The following is a 27,190-nucleotide window of genomic DNA, read 5'->3' as shown; positions in this document are numbered from 1 at the left end:
TGTGTCCCCAGTTCTATCAATGAGTTGTTGATTCTTAGCCTCATTGTGCCTCAGTTTCCACATTTATAAATCAGAATAATATTTATCTACCTCACAAAGGTGTTATGAGGTTAAGATGCTATCTGCACTGGTGGAGTATGTCCCACATCAAAACAAAGGTAAGTTCCTACTTGTACAAATAACAGTTTTGCCTGTCTACACTAGGGCCTGCACTTGTACAGCTATGCAGTGGCTCGTGGTAAGTGTAATTGGGACAAATCCACAATGTACAATGGAATGACTTTAACAAGTCATGCCAAACTAATCTGATAGCTTTCTTTGATAAGATAACGAGCCTTGTGGATAAGGGAGAAGCGGTGGATGTCATATACCTAGACTTTAGTAAGGCATTTGATACGGTCTCGCATGATATTCTTATTGATAAACTAGGCAAATATAACTTAGATAGGGCCATGATAAGGTGGGTGCATAATTGGCTGGATAACCGTAGTCAGAGAGTTGTTGTTAACGGTTCTAAATCCTGCTGGAAAGGGATAGCAAGTGGAGTTCCTCAAGGGTCTGTTTTGGGACCCGTACTGTTCAATATCTTCATCAATGATGTAGATATTGGGATAGAGAGTACGCTTATTAAGTTTGCAGATGATACCAAACTGGGTGGGGTTGCAACTTCTTTGGAGGATAGGGACATAATTCAAAATGACCTTAGCAAGTTAGAGAAATGGTCAGAGGTAAACAGGATGAGGTTTAATAAAGAGAAATGCAAAGTGCTCCACTTAGGAAGGAACAATCAGTTCCATACATACAAGATGGGAAGCGACTGTCTAGGAAGGAGCATGGCGGAAAGGGATCTAGGGGTCATAGTGGACCACAAGTTGAATATGAGTCAACAGTGTGATGCTGTTGCAAAAAAAGCAAATATGATTCTAGGTTGTATCAACAGGTGTGTTGTAAGCAAAACTCGTGAAGTCATTCTGCCGCTCTACTCTGCACTAGTTAGGCCTCAGCTGGAGTACTGTGTCCAGTTCTGGGCGCCACATTTCAAGAAAGATGTGGAGAAATTGGAAAGGGTACAGAGAAGAGCGACAAGAATGATTAAAGGTTTAGAGAACGTGACCTATGAAGCCAGGCTTCATGAACTGGGCTTGTTTAGTTTGGAAAAAAGAAGATTAAGGGGGGACATGATAGCGGTTTTCAAATATCTAAAAGGGTGTCACAAGGAGGAAGGCGAAAATTTGTTCCTCTTGGTTTCTGAGGACAGGACAAGGAGTAATGGGCTTAAAGTGCAGCAGGGGAGGTTTAGATTGGACATTAGGAAAAAATTCCTAACTGTCAGGGTGGTCAAATATTGGAATAAATTGCCAAGGGAGGTGGTGGAATCTCCCTCTCTGGAGATATTTAAGAACAGGTTAGATAGACATCTGTCAGGGATGGTGTAGACGGAGCTTGATCCTGCCTTGAGGGCGGGGGGCTGGACTCGATGACCTCTTGAGGTCCCTTCCAGTCCTATTATTCTATGATTCTATGATTCTATGAATATATACTTCAGAACCTGAATTCACAGGGACTTTTTTAATGCAAGAGTTTGATGATGCCAAAAACACTTCAAACAAGCTGTATGGAGCTTTGCATTCACTGTTGTGCTTTTGGTGTTAGTGATGTACCACCCTTCCAGTAACTCCCTCTGGAGTTAGCTGGCAAATGGGGGGGGGGGAAAGTTGATTTTTTTTTTCAAACACTTTTGTTTTAAATGGTAAATTTATCTGCAACTTTTAAGTATCAACACACATTCCCTGAGTGATTTCAGTTAAGACAGTTTTGCATATGTTTTTAATGCACACAAATGTGGAGGAATGTCACTTTTAGCTCCTGAAATTCTATTCCTTTCGGTAGTCATTGGACACTTCTTGCACAGCTGTTGGATTGGAGCTCTCCAAGCAGCACAGCTTATCAGCGAACATCTTGGAGGCCTTGAGTTCCCTGCTAAAAAAATATGCTTTAGCAAAAATTAAAAAATCCTCCAGGCAGCTAATAGTTGTAAGCTATCCCAATTTGAAAACACAGCCCCCTCTTTTTTTATCATGAGATAAATAAAGCAAGATCAAAACCAAGCAAATGTTGACTCTCGCCTAATTTATCTTGTGGTAAAACTAAAGCCTCATCTTTTCTGTGTTTTATTAAAACACAGTTAATTAAAAAACAAGAATTAGGAAGAATAGAGAGAGGAGTAATGTAAAACACATTGTTTATATAATATATGTAGTTTTTACATTAGGCAAGAATTAGACTAGATAGGTACATCTTGGGTCAGAGCCTTAAGACTGACATTGCTGGGCCAGTTCAGCTTGGCAGAGGAAAGGCATAAAGAATGGACAGACTGATATCTTATTTCTTGCCCTCTTCAATGCCCTTCTGGGTTAAAAAAGGAGTAAAATTATTAATCCTGAAAGGCTTAATTTATAATCATAGATTAAAAAGAGCCATGTAGCTCAAATGCGGTTAAATGCTAGCTAAATAGAGACATAATTGTTTGCAAATATTTGAAGTTTATAAACACCAAGGCAGCTGGGGGATTGTTTAGAATTGTCCAAGGAGCTATAAATAGGACTAATGGATTGCTGGTTCTCCTGCCACTGCTGAAATATAGTGCTCTACCAGTACTAACTGTTTAACGAAATTGAGAAGGATAATTTAGGAGGAACAGGAGGGAAAACTTTCTAAGATGGTTATGTAGTGGACTTGTGGATTGGGCTCCTGAGAGAAGTCAATTACATCTGAGCTGTTCATTCAAAACTAGACTGAACAAAGGTTTGTAAAGTATAGAAACAAGTCTACATCGGGGGAAGGTAGGAAAGAATAGACTAAGCTAGGGATTTTCAAAATTGGGTTGCAGACCCACTTAGGTAAGCTGCTAGCAGGCCACAAGATGCTTTGTTCATCTAAGTGTTCATAGGCACATAGCCTTACAACTCCCATAGGCTGTGGTTCACTGTTTCCAGCCAAGGGGAGCTGTGGGAAGTGGTGTGGGCGGGGCCATAACTTTCCACAGCTTCCCTTGGCTGGAAATGATGAACCTATGGATGTCAAAGTATCTCAAAGCCTGCCAGTGGCTTACCCGGCCAGTCCCATGACCCAACTTTGAAAACCCCTGGACTAGCTGACCTTATAGGTCTTTTCCATCTCTAGTTGCTATGTATCTATGAAAACATACCTCTCAAAGAGATAAAGAAGGGTGGGGGTGTAATATCTATTATGGCGTTTTGTCTAAATCTGAAAGTTCTTTACTTCAATCCACTGCTCTTGAAAGCAATTGTAAATATTTGATGGAGTTCAGTGAGAATGTCCCGTTCTGCTGTTATTTGTTTTTTATGGTCTTTTTCAGTAAATAGGCCTGTTAGCAGTCAGAGGCAGAATGCATTCAATCTGGAAAAACGTAAGAAACTTGACCCAGCATCAACACTTTTTGACAGCAATGTTCTATTGCAATAAAGGTACATGTAAACATATAAGGAGCCTACTGTTTCATTACAACTCTTGCCTGGATACAGATTCATAGGGTTGCTCTCAGGTCAGGATTTCAGAAGTGAGAGCCTTAAGTTAGGCTTTATATTCAAGCATCTAAAGAAGTGGCCTGATTTTTTTTAATGCTGATCCCTTATCACCTATTGACATCACTGTACACGGACTAAACTCCAGATTTATAAAGGGATGTAGACACCTAAACCTGAGCTTTATGTGCAGCTGTGATCCACTCACTTTCAGATGCTGACTAATTCTGCAAGTGCCCAGACTAATCTTGGCCCCTAAATGGTCACTGTAAAAGCTCCCTAGGTGCTTAAGTTTCTGCCTCCAGCCATTTGTAGAATGCCTCACTCTGTGAATCTGCATGACTATCCCCCATCCCACCTAAGTCACAGTGTGATCCATGAACTAGGGGAAGATAAGTGTTTTTCCATCTTATCTCATTGGTGAAGCCTGAGCTGGTAAGTGTGCTCAGACTCTGCCTACTGGTGTGAGTCCTATTCAAAATTGAGGAGGAGGCAGTGTCTCCCTTATGACTTCTAGCTCATTGGCTAGAGGAGGACTCACCCCAAATGTGAGAGACTCAGGTTCAATTCCTCCCTCTGGCTCCTGGGGAAGGAGGATTTGAACATAGGTCTCCTACCTCTCTTGAGTGTCCTTATACTGCTGAGCTGATATTTTCTCCAGATCAGGTTTTCCATTGCAGACCCACTCACACTAATACAGACTCAGTGGAGCAGGGGGAGTTGGATCCTGGCTCTCTCCCTTCCCAGCTGGATTCCCTAATCACCAGGCTATAGAGTAATTCTTTCACTCTCTGACTGGCCCAATGACTATTTACTTTAGGTTTTTAATCCAACAGCATCAATGGAACAGCATCAATAGGAGTGATTTTCCCAAATCCCCATCAGAAGCCCTGAGCCTCCAATGGTTAGTGCAGCCTCCTGAGAGGTGGTAAGAACAGAACATAAGAACATAAGAACGGCCATACTGGGTCAGACTAAAGGTCCTTCTAGCCCAGTATCCTGTCTGCCGACAGCGGCCAGCACCAGGTGCCCCAGAGAGGGTGGACCGAAGACAATGATCAAGTGATTTGTCTCCTGCCATCTCTCTCCAGCCTCTGACAAACAGAGGCCAAGGACACCATTTTATCCCCTGGCTAATAGCCTTTTATGGACCTAACCTCCATGAAATTATCTAGCTTCTCTTTAAACTCTATTATAGTCCTAGCCTTCACAGCCTCCTCTGGCAAGGAGTTCCACAGGTTGACTACACACTGTGTGAAGAAGAACTTTCTTTTATTAGTTTTAAACCTGCTCCCCATTAATTTCATTTGGTGTCCTCTAGTTCTTCTATTTAGGGAACTAATAAATAACTCTTCTTTATCGGCCCTCTCCACACCACTCATGATTTTATAGACCTCTATCATATCCCCCCTCAGTCTCCTCTTTTCTAAACTGAAAAGTCCCAGTCGCTTTAACCTCTCCTCATATGGGACCCATTCCAAACCCCTAATCATTTTAGTTGCCCTTTTCTGAACCCTTTCCAAGGCCAAAATATCTTTTTTGAGGTGAGGAGACCACATCTGTACACAGTATTCAAGATGTGGGCGTACCATAGTTTTATACAGGGGCAGTAAGATATTCTGGGTCTTATTTTCTATCCCTTTCCTAATAATTCCTAGCATCCTATTTGCCTTTTTGACCGCAAATAGAGGTAAACACCTCTAACTCTTCTCACAGACACAAGGAAGTATTGAACCTGGGTCTACTCTATCTTAGATGACTGCTCACACCACTGGACTCCAGATTATATACCTCCTCCAATTTTTACTGCCATTTTGTGTAGAGTTAATTGCCTCTTTCAACCTTTCTCACAAGAAATGGCTCGGCCAGTTGACTGCACAAGAGGGTACTCTGTGGTAGAGCACAAGTACACATTGCCCTTTTTCAACCCAAGTGACTAGTCAACGTTTAGGGCCCATGGGGTGTTCCACGTGGGAATAGAAATTGATGGAGTCTAATATTTTTGATGCTATTGTTTATTTAAAATCCTGCTTATCCAAATGCAGGAGGAAGCAAAACCAAGGGATAGCATTTTCAGCTTACAGCCACAAGCCTCTTTAGCCAGCACCAGACCTCAAAGTTCTCTCTGGGCTTCTCCCAAGGTGATGCTGTGCTTATAGGCTCCTGCTTAGTTTTTTACCTCTGCCTCTCAGTGTCTTCCAGTTTCTTGTCTGTTTGCCTGTCTAGATTTTTTCCATACCTGCAGACACCCAATTCTCAGAGGAACCCTCTGTCCATATAGGGCTAGTTTCTGGGCGGACTCCATTAAGCCTTGTTTTAGCTCTAGCCCCTTAGCTGCCCTTTACAGCAATCTTCAGTGAACAGTACATTCACACATGAGTTTCAACCATATTTTAATTAAACCCATAACAAGGTTTAACCTAGCCCATAGCACTGAGGTAGATATCTCCCTGCAGCCCTAACTTAGGTACCTAACACTGAGGGCAGGAGAGAGATTGGCTAAGGACACATCCCTCTTGCTGGCATCTCCCATTGGCTAGCTCAAGCAGCTTCCCCACCTAGCATACTAACTTTTGTGGATCATATTTTAAGATGTCTATCTACCTGTTCATTGTATAGGGAGCCTAAGCATCTAACTCAGGTTTTGTGAATTCAAGTGTTGTTCCAGCAATTTTTCTAGGCACCAAAATTTTAGGTGTTGCAACCCCTAAATCCCTTTGTGAAGCAGGGCCTAAATAAATACTTAGTGAGGGCTTCAAGTTTGCTGTCCTTGGAGAATCTTTGTGTACCTAGTTCAGCATAGGCTAATGCATATTAGGTTCCAATTTGGCAAAGCATGTGAGCAAATGCTCAATTTTAAGCATTTAGTGAAAAGGGATCAACTTATACATGTTGAAGTACTCTGCTGGAATGGGGACTTATTTTGCTTCAGCAGTTTGAACCATAGATTACATTTTTAAAGGCATTACAAAGAATAGGTATAGAAGACAAAACAGAGCTGGGGTATACCTGAATGGATATTTCTTCACCTAAGTGAACTACTTACCAAAAAAGGCATAAGTGGTCTTGGGAAATAAGGCACCATTCTTTAAAGGCAGTCATTGAATTACATGTTGCTAATGTCAACTGAAAAATTAAACATCACACTGAAGACTGCTTAAATAATTAATGGTATACAAACCAACCACTAAGAAGTTCACCTTTAAGACTGTCATAGTTCCCTAACTAAAACAGGGACATTGGATGGATTGGTAATGGGCCATAGAGCCTTTTCCTGGTGCCACAACAAACCCAGCTTGGGTCAATAATGACAAAAATATATTAGCCTCTAAGGGCTATTCAGCAATTCCCATGAAGGTAGTTGTTGTTTTCAGCAGGCTAGTGTTCCTGTCAATAACCATGATCACAAGTGGCGTCAGAGAAAGACTAAAGGCTGAATCCAAATGGAGATTGATCTAGCCTATTACCCAAAAAGTGGTTCTTCCAGGTTAGGACTGAAGTGCAGCATGGGGAAGCTCATGTTGCTGCTGCCTGTCTGTTTGGTGCCTATTTTTATTATTATTGATACTACAGTAGCACTAAGGAGCCACAGTCATGGATCAAGATCAGTGTTCCTTGTAAGCTGGGCACTTGTGCGGCCGCTCAGGAGAGATTCAAATGGCATCCAGCTGATTATCAGTGTGTCCACAGCTAAGTTTTTTTTTCTACTGGTGGTGCACATTTGCACTTGCCTCTGTGCACATAACACAATTTATTCTGCACATGGATGGAAAGGATTAGATTGATCAGGAGGACTCCATTCTGCTAAGCACTTTACAAACTCAGCACAAAAAACCAGTTGCTTCCCCACCTTTGCCCTGAAGAGCTTACAATCAAAATAGGCACTTTGATAACACTTATACTCTGGGCTCAACAATTAACGTAATCTACCTGCCCGTGGTGAGTAGATTTTAGCCCAGCGTGGCTGCGCAGTTTGGTCAACGCATGCGCAGTGTGCAGTAGCGCGCGGCTGGTGAGCAAGGCTCGTCGCCGCTTGGCGAGCCCTGATTATACTAATTATAAGACAAGAGACAATGGATGGACTTCAGTCTAAAACTGCTCACAAACCCTAGATTCACACTTTTAAAAAATGAATACAAAATAATATTAACCAAAAGCATGAGAATCTTGTAGTTAGTGTTGACACTACTGGAAAGCAGCACTTCATTGCCTTCTGGCTTGTTTCTGCTCTTAGCCACTCTGTTTATATATTGTGTAATTTTTCAAAGCACTCCTCTGTTCCCTGGTATTGACTCAGTCCCAGGTATTCTCTCTGTATTGTGTCAAAATCAAACTTCTAGTTAAGTCCAACATGTCATCATGCAAAAACTCTCCATAGAATAAACCATAAACCATAATGCCTTCTGGGTGCAGATGAATATTAGAAATTGACAAAAGCTGTAATTCATTTATAAAAACAGAAATAAAACATAGATCTAAGATGGAGCCCTGAAGAACTTTCCCTGTAGGGAGTATCTGAGAGTTGTGTTCATTTACTGAAATCAACTGTTGTTTTTTGTAGGGAGAAGTCATATTAAATTAGAACAGGAATACCCATGTCCAGAGGCTTTGAGTGTAACTGATGGCTCCAAGCAACCCACAGCATGAAAAGCCTTTGAGAGACCATAGAACATTGCACCAGAAATTTTGCCTTTGGCTTATTGCAACCTAAGCATTCCTCGTAGAAATGATAATACAGTATTTCAGATCCTCATCGAAATGATAATACAGTATTTCAGTGAGTTGGCTGATTCCCCACATGCTAGACGAGCAGATTTCATCTGGGGAAACTAAATGTAAGCAAGTCTTTTTTACCACTGACAGATAATTACTTGTGGCATTAACTCCGTCAGTTCTCAACCTTAATATACATACATTACACTATAAAACTCCCATTAAAAACCAAGCAATATTCAATGCATCATTGAAGAACAAATATTAAAAACTAATGAAATGCCCAGCTAAAATTTAACACACGGTTCTGATAAACAACTTACCGTAACGGACACGTGCCCATCAACTGGATATTTCTGTCTGGACATGTAGGCTGTGTGTTGGGGAATATCAGGAAGGGAATAACAGGAGAAAACATGGGATGTTGTTGGATCTTGGAGGGGAATCAAGTAGGTAGCAGGAGTGACATATGTGGCAGATGCCAAGGAGGAAGCACATATAAAGAAATCACCACTTCTCCGGTGCATAAAACTTCCTTGTGCTGAGGCAATGGCTGTTTATGCTAAAGAAGCCTCCGCTCTCCTAGACAGGTTTTTTCCTGGGATAACAAATTCCCGCCCTTTTCTATGGGGGATTCTCCATCTCAGGGAAAACCTGTCCAGCAGGAATGGGGCATCACTACCCTTAAGAAGCAGTCTGCCCTGTCACAGTGACAAATTGTTGTTCTTTACTCCTATCACTTGCTACTGCTATCCCAAAAGGGTATGTCTACACTGCAAAGTTAATTTGGAATAACAGCCGTGTGGATGCAGTATTTCGAATTAGCAAAATGCTAATTCAAACTGCATTTTGTGTGTAGATGCATTAATTCAAATTAGCTTAATTCGAATTAACTATTTTGAATTAAGATAACTTGAATTAACGCTATAGTGTAGACATACCCTGTGACAATAAACAGTGAAGATGGGGAGGCTGGGCAGGCTAGCAGCCCCTTGGAGATGATTAAATGGAGAGGAAATGTCCACTCTCCTTCACTGAAACTACAAGGGCCATTTCCAATCAGCTACATTAACAACCCTGGAATGGTCCCAAAGAATTCCCAAAAATAGTCATAAAAGGGGGAGGCTTCTTTAGCATAAGCAGCCATTGCCTCAGCACATGGAAGTCCTATGCATTGGAGGAATAGAGCTTACCTGATACGTGCTCCATGCCATCTGTCATGGATGCTGCTTCCCCTACCTGCCTACTTCCCCTCCAAGATCCACCACCATCTCATTCCTGTTAGACAACTCCAGATATTCCATAACACATCTCTTACAGCAATGCCTGTTGATTGGGCAACATTATTTCATTGTCCCATTCCAAAGCTGCAGTTTCCTTCTATATTTGAGTCACTGTATTGATTTAACTTCCTTATCTTAAAGCTGCCTTACTCCAGACCCATCTAATCCCTAATGACTTTTTCTGTTTCGTACAGTAGCTAAGAACTGGGACTGCGGGGGAAAGAATAAATGAGTGAGTGGATGCATTCATTTGCTAATCTGTTATCATTAGATCAGAGATACAGGGAGAACCTCACTTCCTTGAAAATGCTAGTGGAGAAAATCAACTTACCGCAAGTGCTGGGGACAGAGCGAAAGCTCAAGGAAACAAAAATAGAAAATGCAAGCCTGGAAGTTGTGGAAGAAACATCTAAGATCTGGCTGTATATCTATCATGACATGAGATGAAACTTGTTTTATGTGGAATCCTTGAAATTCCCCTCCCCACTGCCCCAGTATGTCCTCTAAGCTATGTTTTGAACCCTATTAAGTGGTTGTAAAATACAAAATGTGCCCATCAAGTGGAAGTACAATGCCAGAAATCTACAACCAGTTAGCACTTAAAGGCTGATACATCTCAATTGTTAATGATGGACTTTTTTTAGAAACCAGATGTTTGCATGATTGCATATATCAAAGGTATGAGAAGAATAAGTAGAAACGCAAGTTAACAGAAGTGTCTTGGTTGATTCTGTCACGTATGGCACTTGATCCCTGCTTCAGCAAAACAAAGCAGTGTAGCTACTTCTCTTGCTTCCCTCACCTTTCCATTTTTCACAGGGACTCATTCCCCATGCATATTGCCTCTTGCCCCCTCTTCTTTGGTGGCTTCTATTGCTGTGTCATTCTTTCTCCTTCTATTATTTTTTCAACCCCTGCATCTCTACCTCCTTCTACCATATCTGCCTCCTGCCTATTCCCTCTTTTCTTAATGGGGACTTCACTTCAAGACTCCACTGTTTCTGTAAATAAATCCATAAAGTGTGTAATCTTCTTCAACCTTTTGAAGTCACCTGTACCTTTCAGTGTTTCATATTTCTACTAGACAGATTACAGGAAGGTAGCAGAGGCAGGAGATAGTAAGTTGGGGCTGAGAACATAGATAATTGGACCTTGAAGTCCTCATTAAGGCAGAAAAGGAAGTAGATTGGTGTGTTCAGGGTTTTTTGTTTATTTGTTGCTGTTGTGAGGGTGCATAAAGACATGCAGGGCATGGAAGGGAGAGAAGTAAATTCATATTTAGCTAGTGATATGTGCTCCAGGACCTTTACCTTTATCTGACACTAGAAGATTTACCTGGCATTGCTCGGGTCCTTCAGAGCAGGGGGCTGGCACAGGAGTCAGGGCAGAGGCTTGGCGATGTGGGGGGGCTAAGGACAGGAGCCTGGGGTGTGCATGGGGGTGCAGGAGTCAGGGTTAGGGATGAGGAAGGGCTCAGGGCAGAGGCTGGGGGTGCAGGATTCAGGGAATGGGGTTGGGAGGAGGGGACTCAAGGAAGGGGGTAGAGGGCTTGGAGCAGGCAGTGGATGGCTGCCAGCTTTACCTTGGAGCTGGCCCAGGGCAGCGAGGCTGTGCACCCCTCTCACTGGCCTCTCCCTGGGTCTGGCCTGGGGCAGGGTAAGGGCATGCACCACACCAACTGGCTTCTCCCCTAATCCAGCAGCAGTGGGGGCCATGCAGGCCTCCTGCTGGTGCTCCCTAGGGCTGGCCCAGGCTAGTGGGGGCTGCACAGTGGCTAGCAGCTACTCCCTGGGATAGGCCAGGGTGGTGCAGGCCTTGCTGCCAGGTGCTTGCTGCTCCCCATGGTCATTCTTGAGTATAACTGTCCCTGCTATCACACCTTTCCCTTTCCGCTGGTACAAAAGGGGGAAAAGGGACCTGGGCTGGTGCGGTGGGGGAGGGAGAAGGGGCCCGGACTGGCAGTGGGAGAGGGAGAAGAGACTTGGGCTGGCGTGGCCACAAGAGGCGGGTTGGCCAGTGCAGCGAGCGGGGGGCACAGACCCCTAGTTTCTTAAAATATCAGAATAGTAACTGATTCAAGAACTAACTTTCTTTTAAATAAATACTACAGGCAAATATATTAAAGAGGGAAAGATATGAACTTTCTTAAATTAATATTCTACTGTATCTTTTTAAAAAACAGAATGTTCTATATAAAGAAGATTGATATATTTAAACTATAAACACATACGTGTCATTTTAACATTTAGTTTTTAACTTAAATCTTTTAGTAGCGTGAATCTTTGAAAAAGCTGCACATTTTGACCCAGGCTTTCAAAGTAATTGGACAGAAGGGAAATTGTACTTTGGTTTGAGGAAAATTTAAGTTTTATAACGATTTAAGGCCATTTTATGATATAATTGTTTTATATTATTAAGTTGCCTGGGTTTAAAGTTCTTTAATTCTCTGTCTAAAGTTCTTTAATTCTCTGGGGTGGGGGACCTAAGACTCAAGGGCCGGATGTGAATCCCAGCTTGCCTGGATCCAGCCCCCAAGACTCAGGGCTCCCCCCCAGCATTGGGTAGTCCATGCTGGCACTCCAGCCCCCCTGCCACCGGGGCTGGAGCACACAAAATGTACTAGCCTGAGACCTCCTAGGCTCTGGTGTGCAAAGGGAATGTAGGGAGTGTCTCTCCTTCTCTGTCAGGGGGCACATCTGTCAGGGGCTTTGTTTGGTTGGTTTTTGCTTCTCACGTGTGTGCGGCCTCTGACTGATTTTTCTGTGGGTCAGCAGCCCCTGACCCAAAAAAGATTCCCCACCCCTGGTCTAAACATTGGGGGCTTGAAACTATAAAGTGAGAGTGAATGAGAATTTTTCCATTGGCATGAATGGAAGCATTATCCAGTCTCTGTATATCAAGCATATGTGTCCTAGATAGCATTTTTATGCATTTTGAGGGAGAAAAAGAACACACAAACTGAGAAGATGACTTTTAATGAGAACTCTTAAGCACTTATCCCCTGCCAAATATTAGACAGAGGCCGAAGGTCTGAGGCTCAACAGCATTGCAGAAGTGCAGGATTCTTCAGCTGGTAGCTTCCAAGGATGTGAAGAAATACCATCATATTCTGCTAAAATATCAACAAGATCAACAGAGAAACAATAGCAGAAAAAAATCAAAGCCTCCCCGTGCTTTTCCCATTGTCTAATATGGGAGCAGTCAGGGATCTTCTGGCTTGAGAGGTGTACCAGTTACACATACGAATGGGACCTCCAACCTTTCATGGATGGTGAAACTATTCTGAACCCACGCCTCAAGAGTATCAATTCATTCTTCCTGGAAGGCAAGTTACCTTTATGAAGTACACACCATTCAAAAAACATTCCAGTAATCAGGCTATAATCCTGTTTAAAATTTTCTGGGCAAGGTTACAGGGAAGATTGTGGCAAGCCACCATCAGCATCTACAATCCACCATAATTCAAGTTTTCTCCCTCTTGAGATTCAGAATGAACATGACACACAAACGGTATTCTCCCCTGGAGGATGGATGGATACAGAGTTATTTATTTTAGCTCCATATTATTGCATATAAAAGTGCCATGTATCTATATATATATTTTAGAATGTGTCTGTCTGTATGTCTGTCTGCAAGTCCATTTGATCAAGGTCTTCTCCTAAACACTAAGAGCTAGGGTCATCACATTTGGTATGCAACACCCTCTTTTCCTAACTTAAAGAAAGTTCAGGGTTGGTTGTGCCAGGACAACTGGAAGAGGGCTGTTTTCCATAACATGCGAAGGGAGGGGCTGCTGTTCAGCGGGATACGCTACTGCGGGTGACCACTGGGAGCAGCAACCCTACAGGAGAGAGCTATTCTGCAGAGTGTCCACTGGGAACAGCCTGCACCACCAAGAAAGTGGCCAGTGTGAAAGGAAGTTATTGAGGCCTACCCAGAATATGTCAAATGAACACCAGTTTAATTGTAAGTGTAAAGGAAAGGCAGCATTGTGAGATACAGGAGATGCAAATAAAAACAAAATTTGATTGGATGACCAACAATAACCTCGCTTTTAGGGAAGTAAGTAACTCAGACAGCAATATGCAACAAAGTGCTGATTACCCCAAATGGAGCAGACGAAAGTTTTTGTAAGGGCAGAATGAGACAACAAAAATCTAACGTCAGCAATTGTCAGGCGAGTGGAGGAATACCAAAATACCGAAACAGGGTATATAAGGTTGGATGGAACAGACCAAGAGCGGACGTGTTGCGAATCCAAAAAGCTAGGTCTGATCAACCAGAGCTCCCTCCCCGGCACTGAATCTCGCTGCCGCACATAAGCTCCGAAATGGGGAACAAATAAGCTCCGAAAGGGGAACAACACTGGTCGTAAGTTGCAACGAAAAATCCAAAAAAAGGAAAAACATAAAGAAAAGAATATCTCCTGAATCTAAGCAATGCTTCTATCTTTCTTAACGTGAGTATTTATATATTTGTTAACTCCATAAATTGTTTAAAGGTAAATCAGGAGGGTATATCTGTAGGAGAAGTTATTATGTTTTGTTTTTTTAACTGTACTGTTTTTCTACTTTTTCTTTGTATATTATATTGTCTTAAAAGAATAAAAAATAGTGAATTGATTTAAATGAAAAATTTATTATAAAGTAAATAGAAAAAATGAAAAATCATTGTTTGAGCCTAAAAAGAAGTGCTCCTCTGTCTGTGGTTTCAAATCCTTTAAAGAACCAAACCCGGTTACCGAAAGCCAGCAGAGCTGGAGCTCGGCCATATTGCCTACCAGCAAACCAAGTAAATAGCCCCCCTGCCCCAAACTCTTCCCCCCCCCCGCTCCCAGCTTTTGGCTGAATCATTGGGGAACACAGAAAAAAAGGCCCCTGGTAACCAAAGAGAAGGGGGGAAATTGACCCCTGGTGGCTGGGGAGAAAAAAGGCCCATACTGGATGGGATCCCAGCTCCTCTTTGAGTACCTGCTCACCCCACAACCCTCACTCTCACACCCCCGGTCTCCTGCACTACCCAAATCTCCAAGGCCCCACCCTCAGTCCTGCAACCCCTACACCACCAGCCCTGTGCCCTGAAGGACATGGACAATGCCAGGTAAGTCTGTTAGTTTCTTAATACATTTTAGAAGGTTTATATGTGTGATGGGCTCCCTGGGGCCCGCACTGAGGCCGGGGGCAGCCTAGCCGGCCGACCGCCAGAGGAGTGGCAGCTGGCAAAGCCGTGGAGACGCGGCGGGCAGGTTTTAGAACCGCACCTCCATCAGGCGGCCGCAGCGTACGGAACATGACCGCAACATGCCCAAGCGGAGGGACGCAGGGAGGGCGGGGTGATGCCCTATGATGTCAGGCGGCAGGCCATTTAAATCAGGCTCGGAAGGGAGCCAGGGGGCGAGCAAGGATCGGAGCCCTCGTCGGGTCAGCCAGAGGGGCCTCCCCACAACTCAGCGGAGGAGGCCTCCGCGGTTCACAGGAGGCAAAGACCACAACAGGTCGGAGAAGGAAGAAGGCGAGCCAGTAAGACCCTGGGAGAACTCCAGAGAGCACGGGCAGCCGGAGGGGGCTAGGAAGCAGCCCGGGGCAGAGTGCTTTTGGCACCCGTGGGCTGATGAGCATTGGGGTGGATCCCCGTCAGCTGGGTAGGGACAAACCACCCCCAACCTTAGGGCCCTGGGTTGGGACCCGGTGGAGAGGGAAGGCCTGGGTCCCCCTAAACCCTCTCCTCCCTCGGTATGTGCGGTGAGTAGCAGCAGCGTGCCACTCTCTTGTTGGCCTCACAGGCCATTACTGATGACCTTGGACCCACGTTGGACCCTTACAGGAAGGCCAAGGTCCCCCCTGAATTACCCTTGTCCCACACATACGGAATAGGCAGTGGGCTCGTAGGGCCTCGTCCTTGGACGGGAGTGCGAAGGCTTGCACCCGTAAAGCCGCCCCTTGGGGGAACTGACACAGGCGGGGGGCTTGCAGGGCCCCGCCCCAGGTGAGGGGCAGGTGCTCGTGCCCAAGAACCCATCACAATATGTAATGATTTCATTGCAGTGAATAAACTAGTCTCACACATATTTAACATATGCTAATAATGTGTGGAGCAACCGCTCCATCTCTTGCTAAGCATCACTGAACTCCATTGGCCTTGTGTGAAGAAAATGACAGTGGAATGATAAAAGTATTTAGATGCCTAAAGCTGCAGGCAGTTGTCTAGTGGGATTTTCCGAAGCACCTGGGGGCTTCTGAGAATTCAACCATGTACCTATTTGCATCTTCAGGTGCTTAAATACCCTAACAAATCTGGCCTTGTGTATTTAACTAAACTGTCTTATTAACATGTATCAAATCTTTGGACTAATCATTCAGATAAGAAGTAGTGAAAGATTTATGTTCTGAAAATGTACCCCATACAGGCAGGTGTTTGCTTATTTGTCATTTACTTGTGTGAGGGATAGGAGGAGTGTTGGCCAGCATTCGGTGACTAAAGGGTTAAACTCAGGTAGCTAGAGGGTGTTGGCAGGAAGCCAGGAGAGCCAATGGAAAAAAGTGTTGCTATTTGAATTGGAAGACACACCTACCTGCTGTTTTGTTTGTGTGAGTTTTAAACTAGGAGAATAAGATGAATTAAACCAGGCAGAACTACCATGCCTACAAAGAACACTGGGTATGGAAATGTACTCGACCTTGAAGCACGGATCGTAAGTAGACAGGGAAATGTTTATTTAGTCGTGATCAGGTTATTTTCTTTGATTTGTTGTTTAGTTAAACTTTGCTGTGCCAAGTCCACATGCCTCCTCCCCCCACTGTATTCTAAGATGCATCTCAGAGATAAAATTTCTCTGTTTTAATCTGTTCTTTTCTCAGTTGCTCTGTAATATCCAGCAACCAAATGTGCTTATCAAGCATATTTTTTTGTTTTATTAATAAAATCACTTTTTTAAAGGAGATTATTTGATTCTTGTGTCCTGGAAGTTTACAGAAGGTTTGTGTTTGGGATGTAAATTAAGATTAACTATCGCATAGTGGATGGGATTTCCATCGACTATTCGATTAGTCTATAAGGGCACCTCTGCCTTTGAACTGTATCATAGAATCATAGAATTATAGGACTGGAAGGGACCTCGAGAGGTCATCGAGTCCAGCTCCCCACCCTCAAGGCAGGACCAAGCTCCGTCTACACCATCCTTGACAGATGTCTATCTAACCTGTTCTTAAATATCTCCAGAGAGGGAGATTCCACCACCTCCCTTGGCAATTTATTCCAATATTTGACCATCCTGACAGTTAGGAATTTTTTCCTAATGTCCGATCTAAACCTCCCTTGCTGCACTTTAAGCCCATTACTCCTTGTCCTGTCCTCAGAAACCAAGAGGAACACATTTTCTCCTTCCTCCTTGTGACACCCTTTTAGATATTTGAAAACCGCTATCATGTCCCCCCTTAATCTTCTTTTTTCCAAACTAAACAAGCCCAGTTCATGAAGCCTGGCTTCACAGGTCATGTTCTCTAGACCTTTAATCATTCTTGTCACTCTTCTCTGTACCCTTTCCAATTTCTCCACATCTTTCTTGAAATGTGGCACCCAGAACTGGACACAGTACTCCAGCTGAGGCCTAACTAGTGCAGAGTAGAGCGGCAGAATGACTTCACGAGTTTTGCTTACAACACACCTGTTGATACAACCTAGAATCATATTTGCTTTTTTTGCAACAGCATCACACTGTTGACTCATATTCAACTTGTGGTCCACTATGACCCCTAGATCCCTTTCCGCCATGCTCCTTCCTAGACAGTCGCTTCCCATCTTGTATGTATGGAACTGATTGTTCCTTCCTAAGTGGAGCACTTTGCATTTCTCTTTATTAAACTTCATCCTGTTTACCTCTGACCATTTCTCTAACTTGCTAAGGTCATTTTGAATTATGTCCCTATCCTCCAAAGAAGTTGCAACCCCATCCAGTTTGGTATCATCTGCAAACTTAATATGCGTGCTCTCTATCCCAATATCTACATCATTGATGAAGATATTGAACAGTACGGGTCCCAATTATGCACCCACCTTATCGTGGCCCTATCTAAGTTATATTTGCCTAGTTTATCAATAAGAATATCATGCGAGACCGTATCAAATGCCTTACTAAAGTCTAGGTATATGACATCCACCGTTTCTCCCTGTGGCGGGGCGGCCCCGCCACTCTCGGAGCCGACCGCGGCACGGGCTCATCCCGACCGCCGTGAGACGCGGTTCGGGACGGCCAGCAGACGCCGCCCAGGGGAGCGGCGTCTGTTCAGCCCTGCACGGGGCCTGACGTCATCCCCGCGACGGGACCAGGCGGCGCGCACAAAGGACGTCGGGGGAGACGTCATCCCCCGGCGTCAGGCGGGAGATTTAAACGCCGGGCCGCCCGTCCAAAGGGGCGGCGGACAGGGAGACTGGGAGACCCCCGGAGAACCGGGGGGAAGCGGATACTGGCGCCCCTGGGTGAGGTAGAACCCCGGGGGCCAGTGAGGAGGGAGGAGGGGCTCGGGGGAAGAGGGAGAAGTGACCCAGGGCTGGGCCGTGGAACCCGAGTGCGGGGGAGTTTAGGGTTCGCAAACCCCCCCCGTCATTGGCTAGGACGAGCGTCCTGGCCTTAGGGCCCTGGGTCGGGGTCCGGAGTGAGGGCGGGCCCGGACCCCCTCCCTCTTACCCTTCCCCAAGGGAGTGGTCATTGGCACCACGGTCGCGCTGTGCGGGATCGGCGCGACGCGGCGAGTATATTAGAATTAAAGGTCCTTAATTTAGGAAACAGATTGTGTCCGGCGTCAAGCTAGTTAGAAAGGGGGGGGGACCCCCCCTCCCCCTTTTTCCCCCTTCCTCAGGGATGGAGGCGTAACACTCCCTTATCCACAAGGCTCGTTATCCTATCAAAGAAAGCTATCAAATTAGTTTGGCATGACTTGTTCTTCACAAACCCATGCTGGCTATTCCCTATCACTTTATTACCTTCCAAGTGTTTGCATATGATTTCCTTAATTACCTGCTCCATTATCTTCCCTGGGACAGACGTTAAACTGACCTGTCTGTAGTTTCCTGGGTTGTTCTTATTCCCCTTTTTATAGATGGGCACAATATTTGCCCTTTTCCAGTCTTCTGGAATCTCCCCTGTCTTCCATGATTTTTCAAAGATCATAGCTAAAGGCTCAGATACCTCCTCTATCAGCTCCTTGAGTATCCTGGGATGCATTTCATCAGGACCTGGTGACTTGCTGACATCTAACTTTCCTAAGTGATTTTTAACTTGTTCTTTGTGTATCCTATCTTCTAAACTTACCCTCTCTCTGCTTGTATTCACTACGTTAGGCACACCTCCAGACTTCTCGGTGAAGACCGAAACAAAGAAGTCATTGAGCATCTCCGCCATTTCCAAGTTTCCTGTTACTGCTTCTCCCTCCTCACTGAGCAGTGGGCCTACCCTGTCCTTGGTCTTCCTCTTGCTTTTAATGTATTTATAAAAGGTCTTCTTGTTTCCCTTTATGCCTGTAGCTAGTTTGATCTCATTTTGTGCCTTTGCCTTTCTAATCTTGCCCCTGCATTCCCGTGTAGCAAGAGCTTGGCAGGGCTTCCTTCTGAATTTACTAGAGCCCAACAGGGCTCTTGCTACAGTTCAAAAGCAGAAGCCCTGCAGGGAGCATGGGGCCAGCGGGGGACTGGCCCCGCACTCCCTGCAGTGTCCGAGCCTTTGAAATGTACAAGAGTCCCATTAGGCTCTTGTACATTTCAAAAGGAAGCCCCGCAGGGAGCGTGGGACCAGCATGGGACTCCCCGCTGGTCCTGCATTCCCTGCAGCGCCTGTACATTTCAAAAGCCCCGCAGGGAACACGGGGCCAGTGGGGACTCCTTGCTGACCCCATGCTTCCTGTGGTACCTGAGCCTTTGAAATGTAGACGAGCCCTGCTGGGGTTCATGTACATTTCAAAAACAGAATTGTAGCTGAAACAGTGTGAGTGGAAGCTGGTGCTGTTTCCCGCTGTGCCTCTACCTCCTCTGCTCCCAGCGGTGATGATGCTGGGGGGAACTGTCTTTTAAGCCGGCTCCACCCATCACCGGCTCCTGTTCTTCCCCACCTTGCTGCTTCTCTCTGATAGAGGCAACAAGGGAGGGAACAACTAGGTGCATCACTAATCGACTATCCGATAAGTTTATGCTTCTCGAATAGTCGACTAGTTGCTTATATCCCTAGTCTGTGTATGCATGCCTAAAACTGAGAGGTCAGCTGTCAGAGGCTGAAGTTTGTTTTCTCTTTTTATTCAAGCTCTCTTGTGTTAAAAGAGCTTGGGGCACCCCTCTGGAAGAGGTTCCAAGTGCTTCCTTTGGGGTTCAAGAAGAAAGGAGTTTTCACTTGGTGGTGGCAGCCCAGGAAATTGGTGACCTTGGGGAGTTTTTAAGCAGAAACCTGTGGAGACAAGGTATTTTTAAGGTCTCTTATGGGCCCCCATATTCTGCATTTGGAGTGCCAGAGTGGAGAACAGCCTTGACAACTTGTTTCAAAATGCTCCCTTCTCTGAAAAAGAAATGGCAAACTAGACCTAGTTTAGATCTGACTGAGAAGCTTTTTCATACGCTGGACAATAATTTCTTCTGAGCATTCTGTCAAGGTAATCTGATTTGTTTGTGGAAAGACAGCTGATGTTTTCAAATTTCCAAATTGGGCTAGATACTGTCAAGTAAACTGTGTTTTTACTGTATAAACATTTTTCTCTTAAATGTATATGTTAATTTGACCAATAAATGTTCTGATGGGTAATCTAAATTATTTATCTGCTCTTCAACTACCAAACCAAATTATTTTTCTGATCAGTATTTAACCCTTTTTGACACCCCTCCCCCAATAATTGGTGAAAAAAATGTACACTTTCCTTGGAAAGGGGTAATTTTAACAAATATTTTCAAATACTAATTAGTTGCTATAATACCAGCTAGACTATACATACAACATCCTAGGATGGTTTAAGGGTTTGGCAATGAAAAAACAGAGCCCTTCACATCTTGGGCACTAATTTGACTTTGACTTATGGCTATCTGGTGCCCTCTGCAAAATGGAGAGGTGGTATCAATTCCTAGTGAACAGAATTTTATATCACCAAAAAGCACTTTGTTACATTTAACACTGACTAGCCTGACAGGCTAAGCAGATAAACTAAAGATGATTCAAGGCCATGAAATATGAATATATTTATCAATGGAGGTGGATCTTCTTCACTAAAGAGCAAGGAGATACAGTGTGAATACTAGATTTTTGCTTCTGATCTTCTCAATCTATCATTTCTTACCAGCTTTGTGTTTTCTCTTTTATTTAAAAATAAAAGCAAGCAAAACCAATAACAACAATAAAAATGCACCTCCATCATGTGTATTAGGAGGTAACTCTTGGCTCTAACCCTAGTTGTTTCCATTAAGGTTCATACTTGTGGCCCTTAATGTGTTACATGGTATAACTATTAATAATAACATAGTATGACTAACTTTCCTCATGTGAATGCAAACCTCCTAATAAAATCAAACGCACAACAACAAAGCAATATGGGATTATTAAAGACAGTAGAAAAAGTACTAAAAAATTATAGATTGATGGTAGGCTACTGGTGCTGAAGTTAGATTTATATCCTGACTGTGAATTGTTTGGAGAACAAAACATGGATTATGACTAAAATTTGCACAGTAAGGCCAAATTCATCCTGATGGTAAATTCTATTGAAGGAAAAAGAGTTATGTCAGGGATGAATTTCACCCAGTGACTTTTCCATTAACATCAGCTACCTAAAGAATGTGCCCAGATAAGTACTTAATACTGCACTTCTTTTCATTTCCTTACAAGTTCAGGGAAATCTCCCTCAACACTCTAATCTTCATTGTCACATTTATTTCCTAATCTGTGTTTTGTTTACAGGCTTGTTTACAGATTCTTATGCCACATAGGTCATTGTTGACTATCATTTTTTCAACAGTATGTCTAGAATAGGAATGTAATAGTATAGTCAATTAACCTATTAACCAATAAGAAAAAGCTTATAGGTTAATGTTATAGACTACACAAATTTCCCCCTTCCCTAACACCATTTCCAGTATTTTTAGCAGGCTGGCCAGCAGCCCTGCTCAGTCCTGGCTTGCGTCAGGTCCAGGACCAACCCCAGCGGTGGCTCTGCATTTAAAGTGTATTAAGAGCTGGGTGGGCAGGCTACCCAGCTCCGTTCTGGCTTGTGCTGGTTCCGGGAGCTCAGACTCCCCCTAGACAGGGGCTTCTGTCACCCCATACTGCTGCCTCTTGCGGACCAGCTCCCGCCTGGCTCCCCTCAGAGGCAGCAGTGTGGAGTGGCAGGGGGCTCCTTAGAAATGAGGCTGGATCACACTGGCTGTCAGCCCCACCCCCGGCGACTACAGAATAGTCGACTAAATGGTAAGTATTCATGAGGTTACTCAACTATTCAATTAACTGATATTTAACATTCCTAGTCTAGAACACAGATTTATTAGGCATAAAGTTACAAACTTGGCAAGTAACTTAGTTTCTCTGTTTGGCTCTCATATATAGTGTTGGTTAGCAGACATTCATACCTTGGGCCACCTATGACACAAGAACTTGGGCTTCTATGCAGCGATGACACTGTGCTGCCCTAGCAGGAAGTGCTGTGTTGCTATTTGTCAGATAATTTTTTAAACAAATCCCTACTGCATGTCTCTGGTGGCTGCACAGGTGGCCAGGGAGTCTCAGGTGGAAGCCCAGGCCTCAGAGCTGTCTGGAGACTGCCACATATGTTCCAGGTGACCATTTAAAGCAGTGGTCCCCAACCTTTTGAGGTTGTTGGGTGCCAGGGGGCGTGGCTGTTCGCCCGCTGGGCGCCAGGGGGCGGGGACACTTGCGCGCCCGGGGGCGGCCTCCCCCCATAGCCACATGCCCGGGGACGGGGCCCCCCCATAGCCACACGCCCGGGGCCGGTGCCCCCTCCAAGGGCTGCGCGCCCGGGGCCGGCGCCCCCCCCGCCAAGCGCTGCGCGCCCGGGGCCAGCGCCCCCCCCACCAAGCGCCGCGCGCCCGGGGCCAGCGCTCCCCCCGTCAAGCGCCACGCGCCCAGGGCCGGCGCTCCCCCCTCCAAGCGTCGTGCGCCCGGGGTCGGCACTCCCCCCGCCAAGCGCTGCGCGCCCGGTGCTCACCGTGCGCCATGTGCCCGGGGCCAGGCCAGCCCCGAGCACCTGGCGGGCGCATGCAAATGCCCCTGCGGGTGCCATGGCGCCCACGGGCACCATGTTGGGGACCACGGATTTAAAGGGTTCAGGGCTCTGACCTCCACCGCTGCCACAGTAGCAGCAGCAGCAGTCGCTGGGATGCCTGGGCCTCTTTGAATTGCTGGACCTGGGGCACTTGTCCCTTTTACCCAACCCCCACCCCCCAGCAGGTCTGCTTTTAACAAAGCAGGATCTGATATTCCAGGCAGTATGGGAGCTATTGCTAAGCTCATACACTAAATAGCTATAATACTTATTTCACATTTATAGTATGACCAGCACTTAACTCATTTCCAAGTGTTTACAAAGAACTAACTTGAGTGTTAAAGAAGCCATATAAGACCAAAAGTTGTGGTATATATTTTTTAGAGTATTTAGCATCCCAAAACTACATTAATAGAATGAGGAGGCTGCGTATCAAACGTCAGGAAATGCAAAAACTAAGAAGGCCGCCGTCTGTGCCATCTCAAAGGGTCACTGTCAACTTGGATCTGTTTAGCTGACTAATTTAAACTATTCCAGGTTGTGACAGAACATCCTTTAAATAGTTTAGCTTGATTTGTTTGTTTTGTTGTATTTTTGGTAACCCTTCAAAAATGTGGTTGAGATTTTTCTGTTGCTTTCTTAAGGATATGAGGATATTTTCAGCAAAAAGAGAGCAACTATAACTTTGATCCTGCAAACACATATACATAAATTTTAGTCTGGCAAGAATGCTGCAATTATTGCATTTAGAGCCTTAGATGGCAGAATCCCTCCAGGACTGACAAATAAAATTAAGCATGGGCATAAATGTTTGGCGGCTCAGGCAGTCAATAAGCAAACTGAAAAAATTAGAGGTGTTTTGTTTTTAATTTCCCTGTTTTAATAATCTTAGGTGTTGAAATGTATCTACTCGAGTTACAGTTATGTTTTAAAATTGATTTTTCAAGCTAAGGGTCCCTTTAATTTATATTTGTAAAGATGTCTTGCATACATGCTTACATAATGTTTCTCAAATGTTACATCATAGTTTTTAAATAAATGTAAATGGTTGTATCATCTTCAGTATTTTCCCATTATTTTATATTAATTTTTCATTGTCATAGTGTTCTGGTATATTATTAACTTAAACTGGAAGTCTTATTTCTCTTGGAAATGCACTTTAATAATATTGTCAGAACCCATGTATTATGCATTTTTCCTATTGCAACGTGGGAAATAGTATACTATGTAACTAGGACAGTACTGTAAGGGGATTAAAGATAATTTTGTTTGCAATCTTAATTTTGGACTCTTCTGCTCCTCAGTGCGTAAATATGCATCCTTAGATCTCAGTCCTTAACTGGGGCTACATAGGCAGACCCTTATGTCTATGGTTTCTACAGTACAGCCAAAGCCTTAAGGTTTTATAACATATTGTAGTTTTGTAGATAATATTTACCTAAGAAAATATACAGAATTGTGATGGTCAGCTAATGTTCTATTTTTTCCCATCCATGTGTGGAATAAATTTTGTTATGTGCATCAAGGCATGTGCAGATGTGCATCACCAATAGAAACACATACTGTTGGCTGTGGGACCTCTGCTAATCAGCTGAGTGGCATTTGAATCTCTCTTGGATGGCTGGCCAAGCACACAGCTTACAGGGCACACTGTTGTCGGCCTCTTGACATGTACATTTAGCTTTCTGACACCCTACTTTTTTGTATCTTCCTTTTGCCCACTAATTAGAATTGAAATTTTGGTTCCACTGAAATCACTGGCTAAACTCCCATTGACACCAGTGGGGCCAGGATTTTACCAACTTGAGACATCTAGGGCCTCAGTATCCAATACGGTTGCCAGATGGTTTCAACAAAAATACCGGACACACTTGACATTACATCACAATCTACATTACATCTTATTTAGAAAATACTGGATATTTATATTTTCTCAATTTGTTTCCTGAACAGAAAGCTCAAATACTGGACTGTCCGGTTCAAAACTGGACACCTGGCAACTCTATTATCTGATTGAGACATCTAAGGCTCGAGTTTCCAAATGAAGCCAATGGAGGCTGCATGATCTGAAATTCAGATCCTAAGGATTTCAGGTTAGGCAACCTAGAATCATTACATACAGTTGAAAAATGTGGTCAAAATACTTCTGGGAAAGCACTCTTTCTCTTTACAAATGGCTTTTATTTTTTTATGTAATATTTTCTTAAAACAAAGGGTTTTTTTTTTGTTTGATTTTTTTTTAGTTGCTTCATGCTTTGTGCTATACTAGTTTAGAAGATAAGCAGCACATTCTGGTGTATTATTGATGCTTTTGTACCCCTCTGCTCTTTGGAAGACTCTTCCTATAGTGGAGAGTCAGAGTTGAACTTTCTGACCCCCTCTTCAAGTGGAGACCCTACCCTACTTCCTACCAAGGAGTTAGTATTGTGCTTCCTGCTGTTGAGTGATTTGCTACTGGTATATTTTGGGATGTGTGTGTGAAAATATTCTAGCTCAGTGCTTTATATTACTACTACTTGCTAGGTTGAAAGAATGAGGTGTCAACAGGCTAACACTTTACCCATAGGCTACGTCTAGATTGGCATGATTTTGCGCAAATGCTTTTAACGGAAAAGTTTTTCTGTTAAAAGCATTTGCAGAAAAGAGCGTCTAGATTGGCACAAACACTTTTCCAAAAAAGCACTTTTTGCGGAAAAGCGTCCATGCCAATCTAGACGCGGTTTTGCGCAAGAAAGCCCTGATCACCATTTTCACGATCGGAGCTTTTTTTGTGCAAAACAGTATCACGTTTTCTACGCTGGCCCTCTTGTGCAAAAGCATTTGCGCAAGAGGGCTTTTGCCCAAACGGGAGCAGCATAGCATTTCCGCAAGAACACTGACAATCTTACTGGAGATCGTCAGTGTTCTTGCGGAAATTCAAGCGGCCAGTGTAGAGAGCTGGCAAGTTTTTCCACAAAAGCAGCTGCTTTTGCGGAAAAACTTGCCAGTCTAGACGCAGCCATAGGGTTTCAGCTCTGACTAGGGTAAGATGACAGTTGAGAATGGCTGAGTGGTTATGGGGCCTCATCAGTGAAGTGGAATCAGTCTCTAGGAGTATGTCTACACTGCAGAGTTTTTCTGCAAAAACTACACTTAAGTCCACACTGCAATTCCATTTTTTCGACAGAAAAATCAAAAGAATGCAGAGGTTTTTCCGACAGCGGTAAAGCTCTTTCTATGAGGAAGAAGCCTTTTTCTGAAAGAACTCTTTCAGAAAATGCGTGTGTGGATGGTGTAGAGGGTTTTGTTTTGTTTTTTAGAAAGAAGAGGCCTCCAGGAAAAAGCACAGGTGCCCCAGTGGCAACTCCATCCATAGTAATCACAACTTAAATATGAGATAGCGTCCACGTTGATTGGAAGCTATCTTTTGAAAAAGCAGATCGCTTTTTCAATGCACGTTTGCTGTGTGGACAATCTCTTTTGAAAGAAGTTTTTCCGGAAGATCTCTTCCGGAAAAGCTTCTTCCGAAAGAAGCCTGTAGTCTAGACGTAGCCTGAATGAAAGAAGGCAGGGCAAGGACGAGAGGCCTGTGTGTGGGGATGCTATGGGATAAGAAGTCATGAGGGCGCATCACTGTGTGAGCAAGGGAAGAGAAGGCAGCTCCTTATAGGCACATTTACGCTTCAGGGCAAAAGTCAAATTATGCTATGCAACTTGAGCAAAGTCAAATGTTTGGGTCAAGGAGATGTGCATAGGCCCTGGGAAGATTGTAGCCTGGTAAAACAACTATGGGCAAAGAGGGGCTGGCTAGAAGGAGTCTATGGAGCAGGGGAGTGAGGGAAAGGTTGTGAGGAGCAGGGCTGGAGGGCATAGAAGGAAGGGGCTCAGGGGCAGGCGCTGAGAGAGAGCAGGCTAGGGGAAGCAAAGAGTAGAAGTGGAGCTGTCTGAGGAGGGAAAGGAGTTTTGCGGATGCGAGTGAAAGGGGAGCAAGGGAGGAGCTTATAGAAAAGGGGCGGGGTTACATACCGCACCCTCTGAGTTATCTGGATGACGTTTAGTCGCGCCGTGACGTCAAGGTGTTTCCCCGTGACATCAGACGGCCCATGCGCAGTGACAGCGGCGACTGTTTCGGGTGACGTCACGGGCCGGGGGTGACGTGTGGCGGTGCGGGCCGCGAGGAGCTCTCCAGGCTGTGTGGTCTCCCCCCCCCCCTCCCACTACGGGTCGCGGCTGGGGGCGGCCCGGCAGCGGGGAAGCGGCTTCCCCCTCCCCCCTTCCTCCAACGCTTCAACCCAAGATGGCGGCGCTGAGCAGCGGCAGTAGCTCAGAGGGGGCCTCGCTCTTCAACGGGGACATGGAGCCCGAGCCGCCGCCCGGAGCTGGGGCCTCGTACCAGGCGGGCAGCGGCGAGCCGGCCATCCCGGAGGAG

General features: G+C 44.6%; 1 protein-coding gene and 1 long non-coding RNA gene across 5 annotated transcripts in view; one reads left to right on the top strand and one right to left on the bottom strand.

Moving 5' to 3' along the window:
- Positions 1 to 1,791: 1,791 nt before the first annotated feature.
- LOC142831032 (uncharacterized) lies at positions 1,792 to 26,916 on the bottom strand. The gene is made up of 3 exons (XR_012906622.1): positions 26,788 to 26,916; positions 6,592 to 6,671; positions 1,792 to 1,980 (listed from the first exon to the last, which is right to left on the bottom strand). It is a non-coding gene; the product is annotated as an uncharacterized LOC142831032 (long non-coding RNA).
- BRAF (B-Raf proto-oncogene, serine/threonine kinase) overlaps positions 13,619 to 27,190 on the top strand; it is a 131,511-nt gene continuing 117,939 nt past the window's right edge. The window contains exon 1 of one of the 4 annotated variants that reach the window (XM_075939782.1): positions 13,619 to 14,000. Coding sequence is in view for 2 of the 4 variants with exons in the window: in XM_075939774.1 (XP_075795889.1) it covers positions 27,059 to 27,190 (132 nt within the window). In the remaining 2 variants the exon portion in view is untranslated. Of the gene's footprint in view, positions 14,001 to 24,845; positions 24,876 to 26,903 lie in introns of those variants that run through there. The other 3 variants (XM_075939791.1, XM_075939774.1, XM_075939797.1) reach the window with 3 other exon arrangements.

This window comes from Pelodiscus sinensis, chromosome 1, assembly GCF_049634645.1.
Source record: "Pelodiscus sinensis isolate JC-2024 chromosome 1, ASM4963464v1, whole genome shotgun sequence".
Lineage (NCBI taxonomy): Eukaryota > Metazoa > Chordata > Testudines > Trionychidae > Pelodiscus > Pelodiscus sinensis.
This window is presented reverse-complemented; position numbering and strand designations above follow the sequence as displayed.